General features: G+C 45.7%; 1 protein-coding gene across 2 annotated transcripts in view; it reads left to right on the top strand.

The window, feature by feature from the left end:
* The window catches only part of Gatb (glutamyl-tRNA amidotransferase subunit B), a 92,676-nt gene that overhangs the window by 26,304 nt on the left and 46,328 nt on the right, over nt 1–20,044 (top strand). The window contains exons 3-8 of one of the 2 annotated variants that reach the window (XM_047566959.1): nt 4,387–4,500; nt 7,225–7,423; nt 7,817–7,939; nt 15,185–15,298; nt 17,454–17,538; nt 18,820–18,864. In XM_047566959.1, the coding sequence (XP_047422915.1) occupies nt 4,387–4,500; nt 7,225–7,423; nt 7,817–7,939; nt 15,185–15,298; nt 17,454–17,538; nt 18,820–18,864 (680 nt within the window). The remainder of the gene's footprint in view (nt 1–4,386; nt 4,501–7,224; nt 7,424–7,816; nt 7,940–15,184; nt 15,299–17,453; nt 17,539–18,819; nt 18,865–20,044) is intronic. The other variant, XM_047566960.1, reaches the window with a different exon arrangement.

Genomic DNA, 20,044 nt, shown 5'->3' with positions numbered 1-20,044 from the left:
CCCTCTGTGAACTCAGCAGCTGGAAAGAGAATATGGAGAGAATCTGATAGAAGTAAAACATTAGAGGCAACATCTCCATCAGGATTTGGTTTGAGGTACTGCTGTGGAGTTATGACCAGGTTAGTAGTCTTGAGAACCAAAACTATCACACTTTATTCTTTGAAGATTCGAGAAAGGAGGTCGTGGTTGAGAGCCTGTGTTCCAGAGTCTGATGTTCTTGCTCTGCTACTTATTATATGTGTCACCTGGCCAGAGTAGTTCATCTGTGTGCTTGCCTTCATCATCTCTGAGATGAAGATCCTAATTGTCTCTACCCTAGGATTGCTATTAGGACTGCATGACAGGTGTACGTGACACACACCTCAGATCTCCTCATACTACACCAGTGCCCGATAAATACCTGCTGTTGATCATACCTGAGGCCAAAGGGAAGTGTCCGCAGGCCCAGTTGAGGAAGATGTGCTGAGCGAGGGCCAAGGATTATTGGTTTCCTTCCACGTGAGAGCCGTTATAGCTAATCCTGTGATCCTTCACCATCACATAGGCTGATTACAGAGAAGTCTGGAACATGCCTTCTTCAAGACAAGTCAGTCTGTTGAATTTAGCCCCATGGTCACATGACACGTGGTCGGTTATCTCCTAGAGCACTTCAGAAACAAGTTTAAAGGCCGGCAGGTGGCAGGTAGGACTTCAGAGGAGACTTGGGCATCGCTGGCTCTCTGAAATCTGCCTGCAGCCTGGCACCCATCACCTTCCGTCTCACTGGAGTTCACATGTGAGCTGAGCTCCACTTTTTTCCCCAAATTCAGTATTGGGATGAGCAGTTCCCATCCTTCTGAGACTTACAATTGTGTTGAAGTGTCTGAACAGATCCAATCCACTGTGATAACAGCACAGATGGAATTGTACAGACAGAGAGGTACATGGGAAGCACAGTAATGTTGGCTTCACAGAGGTGGTGACATCGCAGTAAGCTTTTGAAGGGGACGAGAACAGGGAGCGTCAGAAGCTCTGCCTGTTTGTGTAGGAGAGCTGGACCATAGGGGTGTGGGGCAGGGAGCATAGGAGGAGATGAGGTTCAAGACTGAGGAAGGAGTTAGATCATCCAGGACTCAGCCTTTAGCATGGGACCACAGGGGGCCATTGAAGGACTTCAGGCAACAAAATACCACAAAGTACATTTTTAGCGAGATTACTCTGGTGTGCTTGAAAATGAGCTTGAAAAGGGCGTTGAAAAGGGTGTTGAAAAGGCAAGAACCTTCTTGTCACCACTGCAGATTCATTGAGGGCAGGGACAGAGTCCAGTTTATCTCTAGATCCCTCATTTTTTGTACATTATAGACACTCAAGAAAAGTTTTAGACAGCCCGCGTTGGATTTTCCAGCTCGACATCCTGTCCTCAAAACATGCTGACCTCAAAAACATTTGTCCTCAAAACATTTGTCACGGCAACTTGACGAAGATCCTAGTAAATTCTTGTTTTTTTGACATTTCTTTAACTGGCACTGTTGACTAGCCCCTCTGTGCAGCTGCGGGGTGGCAATGATTGATGCTTATGATTCTGACCCTAAAGTACTTCACGCCTTCTAAATCATCAAAAGAAGATTCAAGTATATTCAAATTGCCCGGATGTTTGTGTGTTCTCCTGCATTCTTATTCTTTGGAAACGGGTAGTTTATCAAGTGCTGGGCACTTGCGTGTACTTGGGCTCAGGGAGAGTCTGTAATCGCATCCAGCTCTCAGCTCCCGCTCAGCGCCAGGCGCAGGCATGCTCCAAAATAAACTGAATGACCTGGGCTTTCTTCATGCTTGGAAGGAGGATGCAGCTTGGCTCCAGAGGGACAGACTGAGTGAGAAAGTGGTGGTCAGAAAGGAATTGGGGGTGAGAAAGCCAGTGTGGTGCAGGCAGGGAGTCCCACAGTCACCAGTGCTGCAAAGCTCAGGGCCAGGACCCCAGCTTCTTGATCCCTCGATCCCTCCACCCCAGTCACCAGACTGGGGTTTGTCAGGATTCCCCACAGCTCTGTTTGTATTCCAGTAACAACCATTCGGTGAAATACACCAGTAATGGGAAAACATCAATAATGAGAGCACCCTGTTCCCCAGCACATCTTTCCTCGAAAACCATTTTTACTGCGAACGGACAACATTATTAGGCCCAGAAGGAAGAACTTGGAATAGAAGCTGTGACACGACTCCCTTCTGTAATGTGGGTTCCTAAAGAGAGCTGTGTGCTCTTGTCATAGTGCAGGGTTTGTTTGGGTTTCCTTTGGGGGTTATATATTGCAGCAAGTAGCGGCTTCTCTTAGTTTGTCACACATTTTTGTTTTTTAAATCTGTATGTGATCGGGGCTGGGTTTGGGGCTTGCCTAGCATGTGTGGGGCACTGGGATTGATCCTTAGTGCCACATAAAAATAAACAAATACAATAAAGGTACTGTGTCCATCCAAAAAATTTTTTTAAAGATATTTTTTTAAAACCTGCTTGTGATCAGTCAGTACTCCTCATTGCAGCAGAGAGAGCCAGTCCTCATGATACTGCCCGTGATCAGTTACCTTGACGAGTCCTGCTTCCTTAGATGTTGAAGTCAACACCAGGGAAGCACGGGAGGCAAGTGTAGAGGAGAAAGTAAGAAACTCTGTAAAGGAGAGTGAAACAGACTTCTCCCAGGTGGAAGAAGGGGACCCAAAGGCAGAGTCCATGGGAGGAGGAAGGTTGTCCTGCTTATAGCTGTAAAGTTTCCTTTGTTCTCCTACATTCTTGTTCCTTATCTTGTTCATCTGCCCCCATCCTGCATAGTGACCAGGAGATGCCGGTGGGCTGGCCAGGGGGTGAGCAGGTGGGCTGGAAGGGCCAAGGGGAGTGGCAGCCGGGGGCAGTGATGTGTAGCTCTGTCTGCTCAGGAGTGGCTCCCTTAACAACCTTTTTGGGAGGGGTGGTGTCCCAGGGGCGGTTTCCAATCTCCCAGACTCAGATTGGCCTCCATTTTTTCCATTCACCCTGACCACCTATTCTCCACTAACTGCCTGTCTTTAATTCTAGCTTCACCCAGGCCACAGGGAGTCTGCTTATCACCTAGGCAAGGGCACATGTGGGCTTCAGAGCTTGCTTTATATCATTTGCCAACTAGACAAGTCATGTTCTCTCTCAAGGTCTTCCTTTTCTTTGAAATATTAGAATATCGGAATGATACTAACTTCTTTACAGATTAGAATAAAATAAAATAGTGGATGTGAAAAATGCCTCACTGGAAAGCCTTATCTATTTAAGTAATAGAAATAATATTATATGTTATATATTTATGTCTTTTATGGATATTATAATATTACATATAAATGCTCAATTTACTAAAGAACACCTTAAATACCATAATAAAACATAAAAATATATTTCATTGCATGCACAACATTCTCACAAATTTTCCCAAAGTAAAATGGGGAAATGAATGATTTATTGCATCCCTGTGACAGATTGCCTGTTGTAGCTATCATTTTATCTCCTCTTCAAGGTGGTATCATATCCCTGATTCAGAGGTGAGGAAACTGAGGTTCCTGATGACAGAGTTACCCAGAGCAGAAGTGGGCTGTGGCCCTGATGGTAGGGCTTGCGCTGTTTCTCCTCTACCATGTCCTCTAGTCGTTCTCCGAATTCCAACTCCCAAAGTTCCCAAAAGCTGTTAATGTCCTTTGGTGCTGGATGTTTCCTACTTCTTTCTGGGTCCTTCATTCCTGAAAGAGGTTCAGGGGGGTCCGCAGGGAACTTCCGGGAGCCCTTGCCAAGCCAAGCAGCATCGGGGAGTCCACCATGTGGTACCACTGCTGGTCGGAGCCCCGTTGAGGGAGCTGGCCAGGCCTGGACTGGAAGCCGGGAGGCCATGGTGCCCATTTCCCAGCCCTTGAGGAAATGTAGTCTTGGAAGTTCACTCTTTCTCTGTCAGTAAATAAGTTCCCATCAGTCTCCTGGGTGCCACCTGTGCCTTTCCAGTTCCTAAGTCCCCCAGGTGGTTTGCTGAGCTGCTCTGGACCCTCCCATGAGAACACTGGGCCTCGCTGGTGTCTGACAGGCTCCATGTCAGAGGGGCTGGGTTATTCACAAAGCAACCCGCTCCACTCCCAACTCTACTGTTAACTCTTCTGTTAACACCAGGAACTGAGGTGAAGGGTCCCCACTGTGGCAGTTCCTTAAGTCTCCAGTTGGACCCACTGCTGTGTGCATTTTCTTTTTGTATCATTTTCCTCATTTGCAGACACACAGCTTGTGAACTGGAGCTGCCTGCATGGAGAACCAGAGCTAATGCCGGTGGAAGGGAGGTGTCAGTGTGAGGGAGAAGCATTTGTTCAGCTGGCTTTGGTTCTGAAAGGAGCTCCTGTGTGGCTTTTCCATAGGTTCTCAACAGGAGGTGTGTCGAAGCTGCGGTGATGACAGGCCTGGCTCTGAACTGCCACATAAACAAGAAGTCCTTGTTTGACAGGAAGCACTACTTCTATGCAGACCTCCCTGTAAGTATGCTTTGTGATCCGCCCCCTGCAAGTTCCCAGAGCTGGGCCAGCCCTGCCTTGAGGGGTTTGCAGCAAGGGAGAGAAGGCTGCCCGCTCATGTTTTCAATCAGCGCTCTGTCCATCCCAGCAGGGAGCTCTGGCTGGCCCTGATGAAGGCAGGTGCCCCCCGATGTTTACTAGATTGGATGCAATTGTCCTGATTGCTGACTCCTTGCTTAGCCTCATGCTTCTGGTGGCTCATTCATAATTGAATGGGGACTAGGAGAAGCCAGTGTTGTCAGGCTCAGCCCCGCCATGGTGTTTGGTGCTAATTGCCTGCTAAGACAAAGGCTGACCCTGCGGCAGATTCACTGGTCAGTGCCCACCGTAGCTCAACAGACATCGCAAGAGCGTCTCCCTTTAAGCTGAAGTTCCCGGTAAGATGGCTATTGGAGACACTTCTGTCATCTCACACGGAGCAAGTAAGTGAACAGTAGTAGGCAGAACCACAAGGCAGAAAGCTGCACAAACAACAGTAATTGGCTGAGCAATAAACTCAGTATTTACCTGCCTTTTCCATAAAATTAGATTTTTCTTTAAGTTGTTCCAGTGTGAATGAAAGCCAGTTTTTCCTAATTTGAAGTCGGAACAAAACTGAAACACTGAGTGGGTTTCCCAAAATAATGTGTCATTTGATCTGAGCCTTCCTCTAGGCTGAGCCAAACAATAGTGATGAGGTTGCTTCACCTCATTCTCCTTGACCTGAAGGTTGGGGTGAGCTACTTTTTAGTGGGCAAGGTCAGAAGTAAATAAAAAAGTAAATAGGACCAGAACTGTCCAAGTGTAGCCACCACCACACACATACATACATACAACACCTCCACCACTACCACCACCCACACACACACATACACACACCATCTCCACCACCACACACCCACCCACCCACACACACACACACATACACACACCATCTCTACCACCAACACACACACACACCACCACCACCCCACCAGCACACATACACACACACACCACCCACTTACCACCACCACCACCCACACATACATACACACACACCACCACCACCACAGCCACACAACCACCACTACCAACAGCCCACCAGCACACACATACACACACAACACCTCCACCACCACACATCCACATACACACATACCACCATTACTGCCAGACTTCCAGCCTTCTGCTCTGCTTTGCATTTCTTTTTTGTGATTGCTGGGGATTAAACTGGGGTTGTGGCATGGTAGGCAAGTGCCCTGCTACTCAGCTACATCCCCAGTCTGCATTTCTTCATCTGGTAAGAGTGACAGCCACTTTGACTAAGATGGGAGCCTTAGCAATGTAGGATGAAAATGAGAGGTTTGGTTTATCTGTGGCCTTCTGTTCTTTCTGGCCCAGGTAGGTCAGATAATCACAACTAATGTTGCCAAATATTGTATGGGACATATTTATGCTAAATAAGTATTCGTTGTTACTAAATAAGTATTCGTTGTTTACCTGAAATTCAGATTGAACAGGGCATCCTGTGTTTTCTCCAGCTTACCTTCCCCAGAGTTTGATTTTACAAATTGAGACTTCGTATCGTAGAAAATGAATTAGCCTCCTGCAGGGTTCTCAGTGTGTGCTTCCAAAACACCAGTGTCAGCATCTCCTGGGACCGCCTTAGAAAGATGACTTCTCTGGCCCCACCCCACACCCACTGAGTCAGGAACCTTTGAGGTGACACCAGGCACACTGTGTTTTGAGAAGCTCCCTGATATTTCTGATTTGTTAAAGTTTTACAAACAGCTTTGGCCTAGTGATGAGGAGGACAGACTCTGGAGCCAGACCATCAAGTTCACATGTTGACCTTGAGACTTCCTAGATCTGCGTGTGGCTTTGGGCAAGGCCCTTAACCCCTCTGTGCCTGCGCTACTTAGGGTTGTCGTGGGATTAAACAAGTGCAACATACTGAGAACCGAACGAGGCCTGCAGAGGATTTAGCTCTGATTCTCTGCTCTTCTTCAGTTCTCTGCATTGACCTGTGGTCTCTTTAGTGTGTGTTGATGCACATGCGCATTTGAAAGTAATTCTTCCTTTCCACTTAGAAGGAGGTGCAGGAGTCCTTGCACCATCCTTCAGTATTTTAGTACTGCGTGCTTTCCATTCGCTGAGTGTGTCACGCCTCTTTCTAGCTAGAAGGAAGGGAAGTTGGGTCAGGGAGGGCAGCTGGCATGATTGGTTAGCTGAAAGAGCAGAATCTAAACAAGCTTAAACATACTTGCAACTGCTGTCTCCCTGTTGAGAGAAGACAGCAAAAAATGCACAGCCAGCATTTCCTAATAAGGGCGGTCTGTCAGCGCCTGGTAATGAGATGCAGGGTTTAGGCTAATGAGCTAAATGAAAACAATAAATTCTTCTCTTAGGGGCCCCTGACAATGAAATTATTGTTATTCCCCAAAATGGCCTTCAGTAAGGAAGACGGAACTGGTGTTATTAATTGCATTGTTATTGTGGGGTGAGGGGCTTGGGGGAGGGAGGATAAGGGAGTGATGGAAAAAGCCAGAACAGCCAGGCGAAGTGATGGCAGCAGTGCATAAATGATTTGTTTTCTTCTTTTTATAATTTTTCACTTTTGTTTCACGTAAGCCTTTAGTCGTGTGACAGTAGAAGGAACAGTCATCTGGATCCCAGCTCTGGGTTCTGGCCCCGTGACTGTAACTCGCGCTTGTTTGATTGCAGGCAGGCTACCAAATTACCCAGCAGCGGCTCCCGATTGCTGTGAATGGGAGCCTGGTGTACAGCGTCTGGGGAGGGAAGAAGCGGAATCAGATGGTCTCCAGGACGGTGCGGATCAAGCAGATCCAGCTGGAGCAGGACAGCGGCAAGAGCCTTCACGATGACCTGCGAGCCCAGACGCTCATTGATCTCAACAGGGCGGGTAGGCGCGCAGGTTTCTCCTTCCTTCCAGCCTATTGCGTCCTTGGGTTTTAGACATCTTTCCCAAACCAATTGAGAAAGCAGGCAGAGGGGCCTGGCTGATGGAGATCAAAATGACCATTGTGGTGTTGACGGAGTGACGAGCGAGCACCTAGGCCACCCCTAAAGTCAGACAGCCTTCCCTATCCAGTCGCAGATCCTGCAACTGGATGTATGTTAAAAGAGATAAGCCCAAGTTTAAAGTTAATAAATTCCTGGGAAGGAGAAACAATTTCAAGGCCAGAACCTCCTCGAGAGTCCTTCGGCAACGCAGGATTTTCTGAGACTTCTGCCTGACTCATCTGCCGAGGGGACTGGCCACCCCAGGCAGGCTGACTCTGCCCCTCTCTGGTAGGAGTCGGCCTTCTGGAAGTGGTCCTGGAGCCCGACCTGTCCTGCGGGGAAGAGGCCGCCACCGTCGTCAGGGAGCTGCAGCTGATTCTTCAAGCCCTGGGAACCAGCCAGGCAAACATGTCAGGTAGAAGCACAGAGGCACTGTCCCTCTGTCCCTCTTGCTTTCTGCTTCCCGGGTCTCTTCTGAGTTTTATTCTCTACCATCAGTTATACTATTGTTTACATCCCAATTTCAGCCTTTGCCCAACTGCTCCTCCCCCCTTGGATTCTTTTCCGAGCCTCAAATAAAAATAAACACATCCAAAACAGCAATGCAGTAATGCGAGCCCACGACCATGAGCGCAGGAGGAGGTGTCTTCTCCCAGGCTCTTACACCAGAACCACAAGGACCCACGAAACAGTCTGTCTGAACAGTTTAATCTTTCTCAGAAGGAAGACACAGCACATCGAGAATGATCCCTGAATTCTGTATAGATAGACAGCTGTTATTTTGGGGAGGGCAGGGTCTGTTTCTTTTCCTCCTTTTGTGGAAGTTTCACCCATGAAATATTAACTACCCTGATTTGATTGTTGCACTGTATACATGTGTCAGATTATCATACTACTCCATAAATTTGTACAATTAAAATAATAATTAAAAAAACAGTTTCCATCCATGTGCAACCAAAGCCAAATAATATTGGCCATAAGCCCAGATTATGACTACATAAAACTTTATCCTGACTTAACTTCAGTAAAAGTAAAGTAGGAAACTCAAGCAACAAAAGAAACACCTGCATCCTTGGGATGTCCCTTTTAAATGTTGGCAAATTGGATATAAATCACAAGTTTGGGGCAAGTTCAGTGCCTCGATGGCTCTACTCTCTTGGCCCTTGTTCCTTTGCCCTCCCTCAAATTCCTGAAAGCTAATCTCTCCCATGTTTCTACCCAGTTTTCTGTTGCTAGCCTCCGAATACACTCTGGTTCTCAGTTCACATGCGTGCTTCCCCAGCACACACGCCCAGTACAGTGGTCACAGTGGGTGCCCCGTAAGTACCACTGGTGATAACGTTCACCTCTACCAGTTCATAGTACTTATCATGTCACATGATGTATTTGCGTGTTACAGAAGGCCTTCTGAATTTGTAATGCCACGTTCATCACATAGGTCATCTCATAAGCAATAAAGGGTCCCTTCAGAGCTTTGGTACAGGTTGAGTCTGAAGAGAGCACTTGCTTATTCACTGTCATCTTCTTTAAGCCGAGAAAAACACAGCCACATGAGTCTGAATTGCATAAAGGTCAGCTTTCTACACATTTCCTTTATAGAAATGAAACTGTTCGAGAGTAAGAGAATTCTCCATTTTCCATTTATCACTCGGGCTACATTTTTACCCACAGAACATAACTGAAGTATGGGCAGGTTGGATGGTTGTCCATTAATGCGCTGAGCATGATTCTCTATTGCTTTAAAAAAGTTTTTATTATTCCATTCTTCTTCAAAACCACTGTGATTCTTGCGAACCCTGTGGAATAATAAACAGGCCACCTGTTAGCTGAGAAATAGTCCCATCTGGGTCCTTGCCAAGAGATAAACCATAATGGCAAGAACTCGTGAGTCAGTGACAGCTGAGCATGTTCATTAAATCTCATTTGTTGTGACACTTTTTGTTTCTTTTAAACACAAATCCAGCAGCTTTGCTTCCAGCACAGCAGCCGAGGGGCTTTGGTTGTTGTAAAGTGTTGTGGGGCGTCGCGGACTGCCTGGAGTCTGCAGGAGTCCGGCTTCCTGGCAGCGCTCAGCCCCAACTTCTTTGCTCATCCTTCTATCCCACTATCCTAGGACCACCCTAAAGAGGTGGCAGTGAAGACCAGTGAACTTGGTGCTTCTGGAATGAAATGTGCTTTGCTCTGGGCTGCGACTGAGTTCCTGATAGCTTTGCTAAAGAGCATGGACGGTGCCACCCAGGTTCCAGGTCACTTCCTTCTCAGTGGACAGCCTGTGTTGAGAAGTAGACCTGCTGTTTCAACAGTTAATATCTACCAGTGGAAACGCTTAATATGTGATCATCAGTTCACTAAGCATTTTTAAAAATTGACGCCAACTCATTTAAACTTTAGACTTTCCTGGGACATTCCTCACCTGTGATACAGGAGGTACAGGGTTATTTGCTCAAGGTTCACAGGTAGCACCTGAGCTGGGATTTGAGCCCAGGTATGTCCTGCTCCTGGAGACTTTTCTTTAAGCACAGTGTCATACTGCTTCCTAGTGGCAGCCAGAGCGGTGTCAAGAGTGCCGTAGTTACCTGCTTGGGAGTAGCCAGAGTGGCAGATCGTGGGTGCCCAGGGCTCTTAATAGTCCTGTCCCTCATCTTCTTATGGTAGAAACCTGAGAAAATTATCTGACTTTTCTTCGCCTCACTTTCCACATTTATAAAAGGTATCCCCAAGCAATGGTGTGTGAAAAGTGAATGGAAGAAACCAAAAAGGAAAGGAAGCTGACAGAGTCGTTAAGTGGACTTGGAGTAGCTGCATGAGGGGAGTGACTTTGTGGGGGGAACAGTGGAATTCCATTTTGGAAATGCCTCAGGGATGTCTTAGTGGATTCGCCATGAGTGCTGTGTGGTAGAGAGTGAATGTCATAATGTATACATAACGGCACAGGGCCTGGTGAAAACCATGCTGGGTCAGTGTTACGTGCTCTTATTAACAGTAATAAGTAGGATTGCTCTTCGGGAATCCCCACAGTTTTGGATGAGATGTGCTTTGTGAGATATGCTCAATAAATTTGGTCACGTTCACCTGGGGGTGTAGCTCAGTGGCAGAGCATTTGCCTCACATGGGTTCCATCCCTAGCACTGGGGGAAAATTATCACTTTTTATATGTGTGTGTGTGCGTATATATTTTTTTCTTAAATCTTGTTATTAAAGTATTGCAGAGTTCTCGGCTACCAGAATGAGATAGCTTGACAGACCTTCCTACCAAAGCCTGGAGTCCCTGCTGTTTGCAAAAACAGTTTTCTGTCCTGATGTTGTATTTCTGTTGTGTGAATGTGTTTTAGAAAAAAAATAGGTAACTGCACTCTATCATGGCGCTCAGTGGTATAGTATTTTAGTGTTGCTGTTACAAATCTCTGCCTTTGGAAGACAGAAATTGAGCTTGGTAACATTCTCATGATGTGTGAATGAAGGCCCTCCCTTGGTGGGACAGAACGCATTGAAGTAAACCTACCTGGTAAGGCTCGCATGCACTTGAGGCAATTGAACTTAATTTGCTTAAAAGGTATTTTGTCTTCTCTGGATAGAGTGTCTTTTGTTAATGTTTGATACTATATTTGAATCCAGGCTTGCGAACTCTCTTTCAACACTGCAGGATACTAAATGATTCCTCTCAGACATTTATGTAGTATAGGCTTCTCTGGGAGAGACTAAAATTCATGCTTTTATTCGTCTTCCAAATTAGAATTCTAAATTGTGAAAGATGGTTTCCTTTTTAAAAGCAAGTGAGTAATTCAGGTTCCCTGAGTTCAAAAAAAATAAATAAATAAAGTTGTCTCTCAAGTATTGAGATTTGATTGAACAGAGCTGGGCACAAATGGAAGTTTTCCTTTGAGCTAAAGGGCCTTTCCAGAAGAGTTCGACTGCAGATGAGTCCCACTCAGACAGAACCTTAGGAACGGCCAGGAGCCCACTGCATGATGAGGCCAGTCTGCTTACTCATCGCTCAGGAAAATAAGAGCACGTTGGCGCTCCTCGTTCAACATCCAGCCAGCACCATGTGCCAGCCCGGCTCTGGAGTCTGAGAAAGACCTTATCCCTGCCACAGAGCGCTTTCATTCGTGGGGACACCAGTATGTTAACAGATAAAACACAGTGCAGTGATAAGTGCTTCAAGGAAATAAATGAGGTGGTGTGGTACAGAATAACATTGGAAGGTGACTTGCTTTTTAGGGTTCCTCCGAGGAGGTGACATTGAGTTAATGCCTGAAGAATGACTCAAAGTCACGCCACGTAGAGCTGGGAGATACGCATTCCAGGAAATAGCTGTGGCAAAGGGCCCGAGTTGTGAAAGAGCTCAGAACATGCCCTGAGGTGACCGAGGTGACAGAGGGCACTGTAGGGAAAGCAGAAGGAGCAGTGCCATCAGAGATGACTGTACAGTTGGCGAGGGACAGTTTACAGGTAAGGGCAAGAAGTTTCGATTTCTGTCCAAGGGCCAAGGGAAATCCCTGAAAGATTTTTAAGCAAGGAAGTGACCTCGTAGTCTGACTAATATTTTAGAAAACCCTCTGGTGCTCTGTGGGAAGTGGGTTCCAGAAGGCAAGAGTAGAAGCACCAATACCAGTTGTCAGGTGCTCACTGTTTGATGGTGCTGTTGGCGTGATGATGCAGAGATGGATGGACTCAGGGTGGTTTTTAGGTAAGGCCAGTGTGGAAGACCTGCGACACGAAGAAAGCAAGGGTACCTCAAGGAAGTTTGAGGGTCTAGGTGGTGATATTGTCTGAAGTCTAAAGATGAGAACAAAGTGTCCTTGTGAAGGGACAAATCAGGATTCAGGGTTGGCAACTGAAATGCCTGTGAGACTAGGATGGCACTCTGAGGAAAGGACTGGGCTGAAGAGAGAAATTTAGGCGACATTTGACACCGTATGTCCCCGCAGAAAAAGTGTAGTAAAAAAGAGAAGCCTGAGTTTAGAAAAGAAGGCACCAGAAAATGAAATAGAAATAGTGTATCCAGGGGAGGTAGGTGGAAAACCACGAGGGTCAGGCCATGGAGGCTGAGGTCGGAAGATATTTTGAGAAGGAAGGATTCGTTGCTCTGTCACGTGCTGCTGAGGTGGCCAGGAAGGTGAAGACAAAACATGTCCTGCATTCCCTGGATTCGGCAACCAGAAAGCCATTGTTGGTCCCTCTTGACAAGGGCGTTTTCACAGAGGTGGGAACAGCAGCCGGGCTGCAGTGGGTTTGGAGTAGGTGGGAGGGGGGATCATGGAGACGACAGAAGCCGGGTGACGGATGGAGTGAGGACGGGCTCAGGGGAATAGGTGTTGGGCTTTCGTTTGTTTTCTTAATGAGAAATACTATTACACATGTCATAGCAGAGGAGATGCTGAGGACGAGGTGGGTGACTGATGTGGGAGAGGGAAAAGGGAGTGATGTCCTTGAGCGGGCACGAGGGGATTTAGAATTTGGGCCTGGTCCTCGGAGAGCCTTCCATGTGTTCATAAGATAAGGTTACTTCAGCTAGCCTCTCAGTCCTGGGCTCAGCTTCGTGGTGTAGATCATGTGTACTCCGATAGCTTGGAGGCTCTGCAAGTAGAGGCTCACTTACCAATGAGGTCAGAAGATATTTTGAGAAGGAAGGATTAGTTGCTCTTTCACATGCCGCCGAGGTGTCCGTAAGGTGGAGTAGAAGGTGGGAACACTGCAGTGGGATGAGCAGAGGCGGACCAGAGGGACAGGGACAGTGGTAACGAGTGTGTGCCAGTGCCGTAGACAGGAAGCTGTACACAGAAGGCTCCCTGGCTGCAAGGGGGCTTTCCCACAGAGCGAGTGTGGGACTATGTGGGTGGAGTCCACCTGCAGTACCAAGAGGAAATGAGATGATTCCGCAGGAGCTGCCATTGTGCTTGTGCTAGCAACCGGGGCGACGAAAGCCAGTGTAGCAGGATGAAAGTCATGGTCACACGTGGGTAACTGGATAGGGCCGCTGCTGTGTTAAGAGTCAGGATGTGACCCCATAACCCTGCTGCCATTCCAAGACCCCACCCAGGCAAGGGTGGCAGCAGTGGAAATGGGGAGGAAGTGACAAATCCAAGGAACGTGGAGGGAGGACCTGGTAGGGTCTCATTGGCAGTTTGGATGAGAGGGGCAGAGAAGGTAGAAGAGGAAGATGACTTCAAGGTTCCTGCACTTGCAGGATTTGAGATTCAGGAAAGCACGACTTGTTTAAAAGGTGATTTAAACTAAGGGGCTGTGGGATTTTTGTAAAGATGTTGAGAAGTCAGTGCTGGAGACATGGCTAAGTGTTCCTGAGTGGAAGGGCATCTTTTCAGGCATTTGGAACTGGAAAGTGGGTGGGCTCTTCCCGTTCTCTAAGGGTAGGAGAAAAGGGGCAGCAGTGGGCATGGTGGTCTCACCCTTGGTGCAGGATTAAGCTCCGCAGCTCAGCCTGGGGGAGTGATAGAGATCTAAAGATCATTCTAAAGATCACCTTTTCTTGGCATGGAATTTATTTTCCATTTTTAATTATTTTACTGTGCTTTAGTTGTGGAACCTTGGGAAGTGAATTTATTCAGCCCATTGAAACAATCAGATTTACAGATTATGTTTTAATTTTCAAACCCACGTGGGAACTGGGCACAGTGTGCAAACCTACAATCCCAGCTCCTCAGGAGGTTGAAGCAGGAGGATCATGAGTTCAAGGCCAGCCTGGCAAAACCCCACCTTAAAAACAAAAACCGCCCAAGAAAAAGAAAATCCGGCATTTTTGTCTTCTTTCTGTTCTGAGCGTTGTAAGTGAAATTGGAGAACAGAGTATTTGAGCTTTACTTTGTAAGGTGCAGGGCGTAAATTATTTCACATCCTCATCTATTTGTCTTAGACTTTTGCCCCCCCTTTCTTCCTCAGAAGTCTTTCATCTTCCCCACAAATTACCTCCTGCTTTTTTAGGGGAGGGCCTTTCAGGGGCAGAGAAGGCCCTCTCAGGGCGGGATGAGCGCCTCAGCCCACCACTGACCCCCACTTCATAACAGCACTGTCTTTGCACTGCAGCAAGTCCTGAAAGCATCAGGAAGGCTTCTGAGTCATGTTCGTGGAAGGAAGAGATTATTACGGTACCTGGAGGGAGGAGGAGGGAGAAAGCCCAGGTTCCAGCTCTTGCCCTTGAGCTGTAAATTCTCAAGGACTGTCTTATAAATCTCCTGGAATCACTGTGGGAAATCCACATTCCACTGGAGAGCAGTGTAGTGTTTTCAGATAATGATTTTAGAGGCTTTTTTCCCAACCCCAGTTCTGACACTTGGAAGAATAAAACTGCAGAGTAAATCTCCATTTTAATAGTGTTCTTATTTAGCACAAAAAATGTTAGAGACTCCCAGCTGGTGTATTCAGAACTTCTCTTCTGTGTGTGCCTGAGTACACATCTATATACACATGTACTTGAACATGAGGGGCCCACCCCTCAGATGCCTCTGTACTGATTCTGCCTGCTCTTAAGTGGACAGAAGAACCAGCCATTTACTTCAGGACCAGCTGTGCCTTCTGCAATGTTGGGTTGCTGTAACTAGGCAGCACGTCGATATAGATGTGATTTACCACAAGATCCTCAAAAAGACCATGTTGCTGCACAGAATTTTTCCAGAATTGTCTTTTTTTTCTCTCCTTCCAGAGGGTCAGTTGAGAGTGGATGCCAACGTATCCGTTCATCACCCTGGGGAGCCCCTGGGCATCCGAACCGAAGTGAAGAATCTCAACAGCATCAGGTTCTTGGCCAAAGCCATAGGTGAATATCAGCTGTTGCTCCTGTTGTTCTGCTTTGTATCAGTCATCTCTTGCTGCATAACAAACCCCCCCAAACTTAGTAGCTTACACAGTAGCCCCTGTGGTTTTCAGTTCTGTGGACTTGTTGGTTCCTCCAGTCCTGCCCCTGCTTGCTTCTGCAGCTGTGCAAAACTGATAGGTCAGCTGAAACAAGGGGTCAAGATGGCCTTGTTCACATGTGGGCCTTGGTGCTGGATGTCCACCAGGCCCCTCTGTCTGTATCCTCTATCTCTATCTTTCTATCCTTCACTTGCCCAGCCCAGGCTTTCTTATTTACCATTGGGAACATTCTAGAAGGATGAAGGTAGAAACCTTAAAGCAGTATGAGTCCTAAGCTCTACAACTCTCACTTCCAATATACTCTGTTCAGAGCAGATTGAATTCAAAGCAGACTCAAGGGGAGGGAAATAGACTGCCTCCTGAGGAGCGGATTCACAGGGTGTTGTTGCCAGGTTTACCATGTACCATGTTCTTTATAACTTCAGGTTCGTTTTAGATTGGCCATGGCATGATTTAATTGATCAATATATTTTTCTGCTTTTTACTATTTTCAACTAATAGATTCCATGTGCCTATACAATCAAGATTGATCTTACACACTGTGGGCATTTTACTGAGGACAAATGTCCAATAATTATTCAAAAAGATTATCAGGAAAGACTTCTGGGCATTCTGCTAGAAACTGGTGACTGAGTCTTGGGAGGACAGTTTGGAGACTAAAAAGTGTATTTTTTTTAAACCCAGCATATCAAGAAGGAGGAAAAGGAGTTAAAGTGTATCCCTCAATGTGCACAAAGAACAAGATAACAAAACACATTGCCAGAATTTTTCTGTAGCCAAAATTATTGGTAGAATCCTGAGTCTTGTCAAGAAAAATACCAGAAACAGTACAGAAATTCCAATTTCATATAGAACCTTCCCATCCTGAACACAGATGGTCTCCCAACCTCCATAAAGACACTCTTGCATCCATAAAATTTCAGGAAAAGAGACATTAAAAATGTCCATGGGGATAATTTCTTGGCAGGGGCAGAGTCCCCATGTGAAGACAGACCAGAGAGGGCGAACTCTCTGTCTCTGAAAGGGCACACGGCCATGTTTCTGAAGCTGCTAAGCCAGGGAAGCTCACATTTTGCCCATGGTTCTAAGAGGGGTCAAAGGTAACCTGAACAAATAAACAAGCAACCATGTTTTAAAAAGGATTCATCCACAATAGGTTTCAAAGGGGCCTCCTGGCATGTTTTTGGCCACCCCTAGCCTTTTGACATATGAAGTGCCCTTTGGAGCAAGTCAGAATTTTACCAACTTAGTGGAAGAAACAAAGCTTTGCTGTCTTGAGCTTCATTCTCCAAGCCTGTAATTTCTCCACTATTATTTTTCTGCCTGCATTGGGCTAGCCATAATCTTATGTCATTCAAAGAGAGCCTTCCAGTGGGGGGGAGATGGAATAAAAATGGGTATCTTTTGGTATTGCTGCTCTTTAGCAGTTCAAAGGGTATGAATTTGAGCAAGAAAAAATAGTAAGTACATGGGGCAGGGGGACGGTTAAGTAAAGATTTGTTTTCATAGAGGAGCTTAGCAGTTGTTCTGTTCTGATTGCCATAACCTGCCTTTCTTGTTTGATGGTCACACAGTGGCCCCTTTGGTTCTCACAGTTCTGTGGACTGGGTAGTTCCCTTTGAAAATAGAATAAGAGTTCTAAACCCTCAGCGTCTCAAAAAAATGCACACACCCACATTTTATATATAATTTCAGGGGATCCCAGAGCCCTTTGTAGCCCATCTGCAGATCTGAGGGTAAGAACCCCTGTTAGACAGTGATCCTAGGTCTGCAGTCACTAAATACACCTGCTTTTGCCTGGTTATGTAATCTGTGTTGGGTTGCTTGATCTCTGTGAACTTAAATTGTCTAAAAGAAAATAATGGGGCGGGGCTCCCCAAGGCCCATTTCAACGTCAGCATCCCACGATGGCAGTGAGCAGCATGCAGGAGGATTATTATAAACAGTCTACTTCTTGATTATCATTCAACCTAAGTTTAAGAAAGGTTTCTAATCATCAGCAGTTAAAAGGTATAATCAAAATATGATACTAAAACTCTTTTATATATTTTTCATAGACTTTGAAATTCAGAGGCAAATCAATGAACTTGAGACTGGAGGTGAAATTCTGAATGAAACTCGTTCATTTGATTGCCAGCTGGGGTGAGTTCATATTGATATCATCTTGACCACAGCTAGATGGGGCCCGGGGTCTAGGCTAGGCCATAGACCAAACATGTCCCTGAGAAAGGCCCTTAGGTTTCCGCATTTTGATTTCTTCATTAGTAAAATTAGAACATTGCACCTTGCAGGGTTATTAAATGCCCTACTGTACCTTTGAGAGTTTTAAGCTGACCTGGACTTATACCAACATGCTTGGTCTTGGATCTTAAACCTGCCTTGCTTCCAACTTACCTGCTCTTTGGCCAGAATATTTCCTTTTTTAAATAGTATACCAGACTTCTACCAGCTTAAACTAGATACAGAAGAAAGCTAAAACCTGGTTATAGACATGCCTTTTTCTTTGTTTAGGTAACTTTGACTCTGAATTTCTTACCCAGAATTTTGAGGATTGAAGCAGAATACTGGAAAAAAAAAAAAAAAAAAGCTCAAAAGCCTAGAGTTTGAACTGGCTTAAAGCTGGAAACATTATCTGGGGACATAGGTCAGTGGTAGAAAACTCGCCTAGCACTTCTGAGACCCTTCGTTCCATCCCCAGCACCTTAAAAAAAAAAAAAAAGGAAAAACCACTGGAAATATTGAAGATATTTCTTCTTTTAAATCATCTTTCCAGGCATTTCTGTTTATTATATTTTAATGTATTCATGCAAGTGTCTCCTATGGAAGGCTGAAGAACTTGAATTTGCCTGTATTCCTTACTGGTAGGGAAAACCCTGTGTTAGTCATTTTTCCATTACTGTAACAAATAACCTGAGATAAACAGTTTATAAAGAGAAAAGGTTTAGGGCTGGGGAGATAGCTCAGTCGGTAGAGTGCTTGCCTTGCAAGCCCAAAACCCTGGGTTCGATCCCCAGCACCGCAAAAAAAATTTAAAAAAAAAAAAAGAGAGAAAAGGTTTATTTTGGCTCACAGTTTTAGAGTTTTAATCCATGATTGGTTGACCCTAGTGGTATGTCATGGTGGGAGTACATGGTTGAGCAAAAGCCACTTACCTTATGACTGGGAATCAAGAACAAAAGAGATCAGGATCCTGTAGTCCCCTTCAAGGACATGCCCTTAGTGATCTAAAGACCTCCCATTAGGCTCACCTCTTAAAGTTTCTGCCACCTCCCAGTAGCACCAAACTGGGGAACTACACCTTTCTTAACGTGTAGGCCTTGGGATTCACTCAAGATTCAAACCACAGTGGGCCCCTTCTCTGCGTGGAGGCTACCCAGTGTTCATGCAGTGTTCGCTCAACATTTTGTTACTTAACTGTTGTAGGTGCACCGTGCCAATGAGAGACAAAGAAGGAAAACAAGACTACAGGTGACTACTCCTTGTATCAAAACATATGGGGTTAGGGCCATATGTCACATCTGTTAACACAGTGATCCTGGAGAGTTTTTAGGAACCACTTTTTGTTATTACATGATAGAAAATCAAGACTTCCTATTTTATGTGGGTGCTGGGAGAAGAAATCATATTTTCTTGATTTGGTCGCCTCAGAGCGCCTGGTCTGATGGATTCAACTATGGATAACGCTTGTTCACTCTGCATCAGCGTTGTCACAGTTGAACTGAGAGGATAGAAGCTGATGTTAGGGTCTCAGCTGTTCTCACTCCTACATTCAGTAGCAAATTCTGAAGTTGCTTGAGAGAAAATGAAGAGAGATACATATGTCAGTGGCAGTTCCCTTCTAATCTCAGCTGATGTTATTTCATTGACAAATTAAACGAGTTGGGTTTAATAGAAAATTTGCAAATAAATCATAAGGTTAGGTTTGAGGCGAATTGAACTTTGGCTTCTTTCCACTGAGTTTAACAGATTGCCAAGAAGGAGGTGTTAGGAAGCAGTGTTGTTGAGATTAGCCCACCTTTCCTTTGTGAATTGCAGAATATATAAGTGCAGCTGTTGCTGTCAATGAGGATCAAATGTAGCCTTACCCCAAGGACTCCTGTGTCTGTCAAAGTCAAGGCTGTTTAATTATTGTGACGTTCAAGGTGCAACCTGTTTTTCCCAAGAACCATCTTTGTTCTTCAGTGTTGCTCCTGACTGTATTTATGCTGCTTTCTTGTTGAGCATGGAGTTTGCCTTTTAATTGGGACAGTGGCTTCTGTGCAGTCCCTCGAGTTAGTAGACAGTGAAGCCTCCCTTTGGTTTCCTCTTGCCTCCAGAAATCAGACTGATTCATAGCAGAGCTTTAGCACTGCATTTTGATGAGTTGCTTGTACTTCTAATCTATTACCTCAAGCCACCATTTAGTCTGCATGCTCTTGCTTTTATATAAACCCTTTGACAATTATGGGCAGAGAAAGAATGTTAGTGCTGGATCAGAACAGGGGGAGGGACATCTTAGTTTCATAAGATTATATGCAGTGGTGCGACTTCCATAAATTTTTTTTTTTAAGAGCAGTTATAGGTTTACAGCAGAATTGAGTGAAAAGTGCAGAGTTCTCAGGCACTCAGGACCTCACGTCCCACACAGTCGCTTCTTACTAACATCTTG

Source organism: Sciurus carolinensis, chromosome 10, assembly GCF_902686445.1.
Source record: "Sciurus carolinensis chromosome 10, mSciCar1.2, whole genome shotgun sequence".
In the NCBI taxonomy this organism is placed as follows: domain Eukaryota; kingdom Metazoa; phylum Chordata; class Mammalia; order Rodentia; family Sciuridae; genus Sciurus; species Sciurus carolinensis.
Note: the sequence above shows the minus strand (reverse complement) of the source record. Positions and strands in the feature narration are given on the sequence as shown.